The 11,566-nt window shown below is 37.7% G+C and overlaps 1 protein-coding gene across 4 annotated transcripts; it reads right to left on the reverse strand.

Annotated features, from left to right (window-relative positions):
• Positions 1–554: 554 nt before the first annotated feature.
• On the reverse strand, positions 555–7,897 carry LOC122078273. 4 transcript variants are annotated; one of them, XM_042644183.1, is made up of 4 exons: positions 7,643–7,897; positions 5,203–5,270; positions 4,065–4,199; positions 555–1,203 (listed from the first exon to the last, which is right to left on the reverse strand). In XM_042644183.1, the coding sequence occupies exons 2-4, from the start codon at positions 5,235–5,237 to the stop codon at positions 651–653; spliced, it is 723 nt and encodes a 240-aa protein (XP_042500117.1). In that variant the 5' UTR covers positions 5,238–5,270; positions 7,643–7,897; the 3' UTR covers positions 555–650. The 4 variants fall into 4 exon arrangements, with proteins under 4 accessions (XP_042500117.1, XP_042500118.1, XP_042500119.1 ...); XM_042644184.1 differs by lacking the exon at positions 7,643–7,897 and adding an exon at positions 7,363–7,550; XM_042644185.1 differs by lacking the exon at positions 4,065–4,199 and having other exon boundaries at positions 7,643–7,893.
• Between the last annotated feature and the right edge of the window lie 3,669 nt (positions 7,898–11,566).

The raw sequence follows: 11,566 nt of genomic DNA on the forward strand, positions 1-11,566 counted from the left end.
GTTAGCTGCGAAAACCCCCAAGGAGAATGTGAGATGAACTCAAACAAGTTCATTTCTCCAACTCCTTCCCCCAAACCTCCCCCCCCCCTCTTTCAATTCATAAATGCTGCTAAATTAGTGTGTTGCTAATTTGAGGTCTCCTCAGAACCCAACTCAAACCTCAATAGAAAGAAATCCTTCTCTAGTTAGCTATAAATAACCAAGGCTCTTCATAACCTGAAGCTGAGCCAAACCTACCAGGTGAACCAACTTGAAACCCAAACCAAACTAATCACCACATTATGGCCTCATCACTCATTTAACACACTTCAGTAGTCCCCTTTCTATTTGGCATGCATCTTCATGCCCCATGTACATGGGAAAAGGCAGTAAATCAGCACAGATTATAAGCATCCTGCTGAGCAGGAGGTCCAGTTAATATGTCCATTAGAACCATATCTGCAGTGTTTTCAAATCGTACGTTTATGGAAAATGACAGTGCTCCACCTATTTGGGCCACTGAATCCTGTGGGAAACATACTATTTTTTTGTGCATACTGAATCACAAATGAAGATTGAACATGGAATGCAGTAGGTGAAGCACTACATGATCTCATGTTGAAGTTCTCAATCTGATAACATGGAGCTTAAAAATGATCATCAGTATAATACTAAGGTTCAAAGGACTTGCTCCATTGCCTTGGCAAGGAAGATTGAAAAACTGTTTGAAGCAACATTTTCTTTCTCCTCCCCAGCTCATACACCCCATAGCCCCTACACTCACCATGCTTTAGAGATTCTCGTCCTTCCTCTGCTGCTCTCTTTCTCACAGATAACAGCAAAGCTGACCCTTGGGGACCAATATCACTCATCTCATTTCCTTTGTCAGGTTTCTCACCCTCCAGTTTTGAGCAATCGCCAGCTGTTTCTGAGGACTGTAGCTTGTCTTCTTGGCCAGTAGGGGCTTCATCTCCAAAATCATCATCCTCAGTAGCATCTGGACTGCTGCTTCCCCACCATCTCAGAGAAATTGTTGCTAAACCCTCCGTTGGGAATCCATTTTTAAATTCGTCCTCATAATCCAGAATGCCCTTCGGCAAGCTTGAGTTCAGCATATTCTGGGACTGTCCTTGCTGCTGCAAAATATGAGCTGGTGTTGAAGCCCCAACTGCCTTGGGTATGTTCTGCATGGAACCTAATGTTTTGCTTTGTAGCTGGGAGCCACTGAATTCAAATCATAAGACAAAACCAGAATTAAGAAAAAGGATTGTTATGTAAACCACTGATCATAAAATTTCCAGAGACAATAACCAATAACAAGTTCCCTTAAAGCATCAAAATAATAATTAGCAGCAGTACCAGGCCATCTCAAAACAAACGGTTCTAGATATGCTGACATTTGGCAGTCTGAACAATATTACCTCTTACATGATAATGATGCTTCAAAATGATTCAGCAAAACATATCAGCACTTTAACCTTCCTAGACAAGGTGTCATATGACAAACTTCCACAGCTTTGATTATTGTCTTTTAAGGCTTTCCTTGTATTTTTCTATTTTGTTAATTTAAATTTATTTGTATAGATTAATATTTTTATATGCCCAAGACCCCAGTCATGTGCTTGAAACTGTGGGCAGCATGCCACATACCAAGGAAACATTGGAATATTGGGTGGCAGAAACTACGGCAACCAACAAATCATCACTTAGGAGAGTAGGTACACACGCTGTCTGCTAAAAGAGATGCATCATGTTCAAGACTCAAGTGATGCTCCCAGTTGTGGTTGAAGCACTCCTTCGCACAGTTGCTCTCATCCCCTTGTATACCAAACCCTTCAAGAGCTAGCCCCTCCAACACCCCCTCCTCTCCAGAAAAGGGTAAACCAAACTATAGTGTAGAAGTTCTGATAATTCCCTTTTGAGGAACAGAATTTGCACACATTCTCCAGTTATATATGTAGAACATACTAGGATTTCAGGGAAATAACTACTCACTAAAATGGATAGGCTTTATTATTTAATCTAAGAAAGTGGGAGCTTGCCATGCCCATACCCAGAAGTCCATCCACCATGACCTCAATAACTGCCAGGTGGCAGTTCTTTTAGGTCCCAAAATTTAGTGGATGTATTGTCCACATCATCATCCAACTAAATGAACCGACCTTAAGTTTTCCAGACCAATCTGACATAACCACATCTTATTATTTAAGTCTGAAGATGTTTGACCAACATTTGAAAAATTAAGGAAAGTGTAAACAAAACTAAGGAGAAATATCAGGATTCCCTTCGTGCAACATCGAGGAGAAGAAATGTCGGGGATAACTCTCCCGATGCACTTCCCAGGAGTCAAACACTTGACCTCCTTGCTCTAATACCATGTTCGCTACCATTTTACCTAAAAGCTCAAACTACCAGGGAAGGCCAGCGCCAATGTATACATGAACAGGAACCATCTAAATTTGTGAAGACTTCAGCCAAGCTGAAACAAAAGTGCACACTCTTCACGCAGCTACTTCATTCGCTCATACTCAGAAGTTTTTCACATCTTCCTTGATAAGGCAACCTCACAAATCCACATGGCTTACAGACCTGAAGACTTGTAACAACCCAAGATATTAGGAATTTCTCATCTATTTCCCTGTCACAAGATCTAGTTCATGATTTGTCCAATATCCGACAGCACAATAAAGTAGCAACTAATTCTCTTTCACTGGGACTCAATTTGTCCCCATGGAAAATAGTGTATGACTTAAAACCAAAAGAAATTTGCATAAGATTGAAAAGAAAAAAATCTATATATATATATATATATATACAAATATATTTTACTGAAATGTGATACAAAAATTTGAAATAAAACTACCAATTAATTTTATGGATGTTTTCAGGAAAAAAAAATGATGCTATCTAGATCAATCATCAACAGCCACCAAAGGACACTACCCCCATCATATTGTAGGATTTCTTTCCTCAATCAATCATGCCTAAATATGGTTCCAGGTCATGTATAATTAAAACAAAACACACCCATACACTGACAAAGAAATACAAATAAATTTATCTACAAATTGATTTTCCACGAAAAAAATGAATCCAAGATGTTAAGATCAAGACTGTTTTGCCTCCTCAGACATTAATATGAAACAGAACAAACCATTTGGCAGATTCACAAGATAGCACCTGCTCCTACACCCTACTTGTTAGGGCAGTCCAGGATTGATGCAACCTCACCCCCTCCACAGTCGATTCTCCCACCTCCCCTTTTTCTTTATCCATCTACATCCACCATCGTAAATCTCCTTAACCATGAAACTTCAATTGACATCCTTTCTAAGAAAATTCCTCCACTGCAATCCATGTTGAAAAGAAAAAGGTCACTTTTGCTCCCCCATATTCTAATAGTAAATAAATCTTGTGAAACCATTTCCCAAAGGGCTCTTGCTCTTGCTCTTGCAAGTTTAAAGGTGGTAACTCCAATCATATATTGGGAGATAGAAAGGGCGTGACCCATTCTTTGTCTCACTTTGTGGGTGCTTGCACCATAAAGACTCCTTCAAACAAGAGATCATTTAGAACTTTGAAGCGTGCTTTACCGGAACCCAGATCATTCCAGGATTAGAACTCCAATGGTAGAGCTGGAGATGTTTCTTAAGTCCCATTAAAATGACATTAATCACACCAAAGCTCTTGCCCTTCTAAACGGTCACAGGATCCCAAAGACTTTAACCTTGTTACAAGAATCCCAAAGCCATTTCTTGATGATCTTCCTTCAGCCACTTGTTTATTTTCTTCTTCTGATGTATCCTAATATTATTTCCCCTCATAACACAATATTCTATAAACCCAAGAAGGAAATAATCATAAAAAGAATGTGTACGTCAGAAGGATATCTCAGACCCTTTCAAAATTCTCTTTTTTACTGATTCAAAGAGCAATTAAGGCCAAGCTTCTGTTTGGTGAAGAAGACCAATGGCTTCATATGCTAACAAGCATGCACCATCAATCGTGCTTGTTAAGTAGATGTTCACATAAAAGGAAAATTCAGGCGATAATACCCAGGCAAAATGTAAGGACTGCTGACTTACGAAATTGATGACTCAACCAAACTTGCTGAAGCATCATCCTTTTTTCTGGCAGCTTTTGACAACTCAGCAAGCAATTTGTTTCTTTCTTTCACAGCTTCTTTTTGGATTTCTTCAACACTCCTTACCGAATGGAAACTATAGAATGAGGCAGGACCACATTTAGCTGATGCAATGTAACGACTTAAGTGTATATAGAGTCAAATGGTCATCTAATTGTACTAATATAGACCAAATAAAAGTAGTTGAAGTCGAGTATATTTTATGTGCTTAGTTACAATGTTGAAATATTGTGATATTGATAATATAAATGAATATGTATTCAAGGACATGAATGTCGTTTGTGGACAAGGGGGTAAGAGTATGAAATGACAACACCAACAACAACTACTAAGCCTTTTCCCAACTGAATGGGGACGGCTACATGGATCAGTCAAAGAAAAATATTTTCAGCTTTGAACATAGTTTCTAAATCTTAGAGTATTTAAAATACATAAAAATGGCTGGAGATGTGGGAAGCCTCGTAGTTTAGTTTATTTTTCTTCAAGTCTGAGAAAGAGAAAATTATTTGATTCTTCACCAACTTTGTCCACTGATGCACCACGGCTATAAACTTTCTGCCACAAGTTCTCTTGTTTCTATGCTGTGACGCATGCTCCAGAGTACAATCAAATAATGTTTTCAAGAATAAAAAATGCTAGGAAGAGTGATATGTGACTTAGTAAGCAGCAGATTGAATCAATCAAGCCTAAGGATTCACTAGATGTCCTACATATAAAATCAGGTCTATGGGCAGCATAAGGAACCAACCAGAGTCACAGAAGCAACTAAAACACATTTTCCTGGGCAGCTCATATCCATTACAATCAGCTCACCCCATACTAGTAGGAAGTGCAGGCATGTACATGAGAAATCGAAAAAATTCATGACAGAAGTTTATGAAGTAAAAAAATGGGAGTAAGCTCCCGACATGCATGCAGTGAATTGAAACTGAAGAACCAAACAACAAAAACAAAGGAAACTCACAAATGAGGAAGAGAGAAGTGAACCTCAAACACGACAAAACAATCATAGCTTATTTTCCCCCATTCTAATTTACAGATTCGGACAATAATAGTAAAAATGGGTCCTTGAAGTGCACCTTGCAATATGGCCACCTTTCAACGCCATTGTCATGAGATATCTTTTTCAGCACACTGCTACAGACACCTGCAGCATGAAAGTTAGACCCATCGACCAAAATTCTCATAAGATTATCTACTATAAGGTAAAACTAGACTATCATAGATAGAATGGGATCATCCTATCGAACTAACAACTGAGTACTTCACGAATGAAATGATCAGTTCCATGTAGAAGCTAACTCCTAAGTCAATAATGTGGTTCTAATCACCTAGGACATTAGGGTTAAGAAACCAACAAAAACTTCCGAAATGCAGGAAAGTAGGAACCAGATCCAAAGAAACCTCATTAAAACAGAATCAAAGAATAAGATATGATTGAAATTCTGGTCAAATACTGCTATTATAAAGGAGAACAAAACATACCAAATTTCAGCAAAATCAGATTATCTGATTCTGAAATCTGACAGAACACCACTAACATGTAATCTTATAACAGAATTGGAGAACCAGAGCAAGAGAATTTAAACAATTCAACAATGAAATATCAGAACTAAACCCAAAGCTGGCTTGGAATATTTAGGAGAATATAACAGAATAAGCTTCAAGCCCATAAAATGGTTGGTCATCTGTTAATAACAAATCCTAGTAGAGATAGGATAATTCCATAAATGATATTTGACAGTAGAAGCAGAACTTCAGAACAGCAGCGAGTATTAGCGAATGAACAGCAGTAGGAATTAACAATAACAGAAAATCAGCACCATGAAACAGGGTTCAAAATTAGAAACCAGAACAGATATTTGTAGGACTACTAACATCTGTATTTCAGCACTTAGAAAGATAACAAAGACCGGAAGGAAAGAGGATATGAACTGGGAATCATCACCCAAGGCCTATGCTGGAATCACCATGTATTTGGCCCTATAGAGTGAGTAAGTTGGTGGGGTATATACTTCGAAGCAGTTTAAAAATAAATTTGATAATTATTGCATCAGACATGAGAAGATCGCTCTCGATACACCTTATCACAAGAATGTCTCAACTGGATAAATTCACAGCCACCCAAAGAGTGGACCCAAAAACCTGTTGAATCACCACAAAAAAAATTCTGAATCACCACAGCTTAAGGAAGCAAAGCTTTCTTTCATTAATAAAATTGTATGTGGCTCTATGGCCTTACAATCTTTAAATAGAAATTACAAGTGTATTTACAATAGAAAAGGTAGGGGCAGATCTAAAATGAGTATTGACGAAGTGGTAAGGAAAGATATGAAATTGTGTGTTGGAGTCTAGTATGACCGCAGATAGACCTATGTAGAGGAAAAAGACCAGCATAGCTGACCCCTTGTAGGGGATGTTCCAAGGAAGCTGTTCTATTTTTACTGCTAAAACATATCTCTTTTATCATCTTCCACTTCATTGTTGTTACCTTGATGATAAAAATAGAACCAAACACAAGAATATTTGGACTGCCATGAACCAATGTTCCAGCCTCATATAGGATTTTCTAGTTTCTGAACCTCACCTTTCCTCGGGTTATGGTAACATAAAGTTACTCCTAAAGCTTAGACCACAACTTCATAAATTGGCTAGCCATTACTTTCTTATCATCTCCTGATTTAACACAATCACTACAATATTTAGACTAAAGGCTCAACGCATATAGAACCAAACCCAAGACTATTCCCACTAAAATAAGCCCCCTTTTGCTGATTTATCTGAAACACAGGGAGTAAACTCAAAAGTTCGGTTGGAATTCTATAAAGACCATGTACTAAACAGAAGAAACAAATCTGAAATATGCACATGTAATCACAATGACTACAGCAAGATGGACACGTGAAACCAACAGCTGACAGCGGGCATTGGGCAAATAAACCTTTGTCCTAATCAACAATGTTGACGTATGAACTGTTCCAAAATACCATATCATTTCTAGAATACAAGAAGTCCAGATCCCTCCCTTATCGCACACATTTTGAAGGTTCAAGAGAAAGAGAGAGAGAGAGGGATCTTCTCACCCCATCATATCAAAGGACATCAATTAAGGTGTCCCCACTTAAAAACAGAAAGCAGACCATGCTTTTTCTCCCAGAAGTTGCAAAAAGTAATGAAACGCTATGCCTTATTCCTTGAAGAATCATAACATGGATAAAGGCCCAAAATAAAAGACTTACAAGATGAAATCCAGACAATCCGATCTCAAAATTCTAGGTCTCACACCAGCCTTAGTGGGGCAAAGAAGAACAAAATACACGCTTGATTGGTAAAATAAAAATTTATGTGTGAGCTATAATGCTGTATCACAAAGCCATGACTCGAAGTAAAGTCTTGTTCATGCAAAATCCCAAATGCCCACATAAACACCCAGGAAGAATTCTGTTCAGTAAGCCCAACATCATATAAAACAAAGAACAAATAAACGACAGTTTAAGAGAATAATATCTGCAGCATTACCGAGACCGTTAGCGGCTTCAACGATGGGCATAAACAATTCAACTGGAAACGTTATCAAATGCGAGTGATTCTCCAATGATGATTTCCCGCTCACTTGAGAGTTGAGACTTTGACACTGTGTAGCTGTATTCGGGAAGAGAAGGGGATGTGGGAAGAAAGCGTTTTCTGCTTAACTAGGGATGCAAGTCTGGGCCGACAAGCTCGAGCCCGACCGGGTCTGGGTTGAGTTTCTTAGCCCCGCGAGCTGGGCCAAGGGGCCAGGTCGCCAGGGCTGGGCTCGGGCTGTATATATGCATTCAATAGAGGTATAATTTTTTTGTTTCAGAAGGGGCTGGGTGGCATTTCAATGCAGCTTAGCAGTCTTTCTTTTTCTCATAAATACGGCAAAATATTTAAGATGGGAACATCTTTTGTCATCGAGGTTCATTTTTTTTTTTAGCTAACAATGGATATCCAAACCTTCGGTCTTACTAGTCCTGTGGATTTATACTGACCCCACAATTGGATGGACTAGGTCATACCGGGATTGAATGAGAACTATTCAATTTTCACTGAAAGCAGTGAAGAGCACTAAACCCCCCGTGTGAGTGGCCCAAGGTGTGCCTAGTGGGAGTCGAGCTTAGGACGTCCAAGTTTACGACGAAGGTCGTCACAATAAGATTTTAATGTTTTTTTTTTTTTACCCTATATAAAAATAGGGGAAAAGAATGCTACCTAATCATGTGGGGATTTGGCTCACCTCCAATTCTTCATCCACCAATTTCTCATCTACTTGCAATATGTGTCCCATTTTAATCCTACAACTGAGACACAAACCCCATCTTAAAGGAAAAAATGATAGCTCTACCCCTATGAAATACAAAAACCCACTCCTCGTTGATGCCCCTGTGTGCTCTTCTTACTGGCCCCTGCATCGGCCACACAGCTAGGTAGCATTCTTCTTCCCATATACTTTTATGTAGGGAGAAATAATGCTGCCAAGTTACATATGTATGACAACACCTCCCTATGTCCATCTCTCTCCTCCCTCCTATGAAATGACATATATACCCCCTATGGTGAGAGGAGAGAGATATACATAGGAAGGCACATATGTATGCTACACAGATGGACGAGGAACTCAATCCCATGATTATATAATAGGAGAAAGAACACTAGCGTATGTGTAGTGCCACTATGTGTCTATCTCTCTCCCCTCTTTTATGAAATAATATATTTCCCTCCCCCTCCCCCCCAAAAAAAATTGTGTGAAGAGAGAGATGGACACAAGGAGGTATTAGTGTATGCTACATAACTTGGACAGGGAATTCAATACCATATATAATACACAAGGGCAAGTGTGCTCCGTCAAGGGGCGCTCGAACCTAGGAGGGGCAGATAAGTCATTTCATGCCCCTTGTGTCTCCACTTAAGTAAACTACATATTCGACCAAAACAAAAAACTTGTTTAAGTACACTGGTAGGCCCTTTTTATCCTTTCCCTTCCTGTTCAGCCTATGGGTTAATTACAGAATCATACCCTTCTTATCAAAAGAAAAGAAAATCATACCTTTGCCCTCCAAAGGCAAAGACGGAAGGTCGGTGAATGAATTCCATTGTAACCCTGAAGATATGTTTATTCTCAACTTTATATGGTTTTCATAAATGTTAATTCTATCAATACTTGCTCTTTAAGTAAAGACACAAGGAAAACCTGTCCATTGCTTTTGTGTCTGTACTCAACTTTATATGGGTTAGGAGTAGTTATAACTGTAATTGTTAGATCTTGTATGTAGATCCATCAAAAGAGTGGAGATCTATAAAACTTGAAATATTTGGGTCAAAATCTAAATATTGCTTTTGTTGCCTTATACCTACGTAGTTTTTGTATTTATTACCTATGTGCAGTCATCTTGCATTTTGTTCGGAGAAGCAAAAATTATAATCCTATGTATAGATGATGACTTATCTAGCAAAAATTATAATCCTATGTTAGATGATGATTTGTCTAACATGTCCATCAAATATGGATGTCAACAAACTCCGTCATTTGGCAAAGAATCCGACATTATTGGTAATTGATCTAATGTCTATTTTAACTTATTTGATGATCAAAAATTTTGATTAAAATAAAATGATACTTTTGAATTGGATTGAGGTTGGGCACACTGGTAGTGTTTTTTGAAGTTAGAAGTTCAACCAATGCAAGAGTTTGGATGCAAGGGGTAGGTGGTTTTCCAATAGAAAAAGAGACAATGTTGGACATAATGATCCTTTACCTATTTGAAATCTAGGTCACATTTTTTGTACCAACTCTCTCTCTCTCTCTCTCTCTCTCTCTCTCTTCCCATCCTTTTCATCTATTATTTGCTCCTACTTAGCCATTGGTACCTATATATTTGAGAGATCTTAAAAGAAACATATAAAACCAAGATGCGAAAGTTGATTAAGACTGTTTATGTGCTTACACTCCCCCCCTCCCCCATTTACCATACACAATTGAGAGGATCAAAGAAGCATCTAAAGTCAAGATAAGAAAGTGGATTAATACTCCATTTATTTTCTAGATAAAAAATATGAAAAAAAAAAAAAAACGCATAGAATAGGGAAAAGTTTGTGCCAACCTTATGTTTGTCTCTCTCTTCCTCACCCGTTAAAAGATTCACCTGCCCCTCCCATCTCATACTCCTCATTGGTGCATGCTGCTAGCACCCACAAGCCAACGACATGCCCATCCTCAGCCTGGTAGAATAATATGAAAACTACATATAGATTTTACATAAAAATGTTTATTTTACATGATTTTATTTATTTATTTAATACCAAGGATAATGTAAACAAATCAAGAATGAATGAAAAAAAAAAGTGGATGGAGAATTTTAAAAAGTAAATTACCTAAATCCACTAAATTAGATAATTGATTACAAACTAAGAAGGTCTAAAATTTATTTTGCATAGTTTCAAGTATAAGAATATTTACTTAATCCCCAAAGTAGTTATTGTTCATGGTCCAAAAAAAATTAAAAACAAACTCCCTGAAATAACCCTAACCTTAGTTATCGTGCATAAATACTGAGGTAAATCACATTAGTATTGCGTCTTGGAAACCAACATGATCCACCTAGCAACTCTGAAACGAAATAACAATTTGGAAAATAAGCGAGATGACCATAGATATTCCCTCCCTTCCTATATTCATCTGAGACTAGAGACTTTCCTTATCTTTTCTTAGGTGTTGAGCAATTGTTGATCGATACAGGTACGTTCCAATGCATGCACGCAGTAGCATTGATGGTAATAATTTCTATACATGGTTTTAGATGTCACTTTTCAACTATGGTTTCATAGGACCGGTTTCATGTGCCTCTTTTCAACTTTGATTTTGTCTTTTGTGTTGCTCTCACTTGGCTTTGTGAATCCATTTGAGGTGTTTGTTTTGTTAAGATATGATTGTCCAATAATTTAGAAACATATAAGTCATTTAGTTGTTGTGCTCATGATGTAATATTATGTATCAATAGCATTTAGGCGTTTAAATGAGACTTGCAACAATCAATATGCATAGATGCCTCTTCAACATCATTGGTTTCCAAGATGCAATACTAATGTGATTCCACCTCAGCAGTTTTGCACAAGAAGTAAGGTTGGAGATACTTTAGGGAGTTTACTTTTATTTTTCTTGGGTCCCATGAACCATAAGTCCATAACTAATCTTGGAGTCTAAGTAATTATTTTTAAACTGTAATTAGTAAATATAAAATAAAATTTTAGACCTATTTATTTTATAATAAATTATCTTATCTAGTGGATCTAGGTAATTGTTCCGAATTTCAACTAGGGAGTGAGACTGAAATGTCATTGTGGTGAGGGACATAGATGCAAAAATCTGAAAAAGCAGAGTATAGAACCAAAAACCCAAATACATGACCAGCGAAAGTTAGAAAT

Source organism: Macadamia integrifolia, chromosome 5 (genome assembly GCF_013358625.1).
Source record: "Macadamia integrifolia cultivar HAES 741 chromosome 5, SCU_Mint_v3, whole genome shotgun sequence".
Lineage (NCBI taxonomy): Eukaryota > Viridiplantae > Streptophyta > Magnoliopsida > Proteales > Proteaceae > Macadamia > Macadamia integrifolia.

Coding starts and splice junctions, on each gene's coding strand:
- LOC122078273 (XM_042644183.1), bottom strand. CDS start 5,237: ATGACAATGGCGTTGAAAGGTGGCCATATTGCAAG. Junction 4,200..5,202: donor AAAGGTGGCCATATTGCAAG/GTGCACTTCAAG, acceptor CTCATTCTATAG/TTTCCATTCGGTAAGGAGTG. Junction 1,204..4,064: donor TTGGTTGAGTCATCAATTTC/GTAAGTCAGCAG, acceptor ATTTGAATTCAG/TGGCTCCCAGCTACAAAGCA.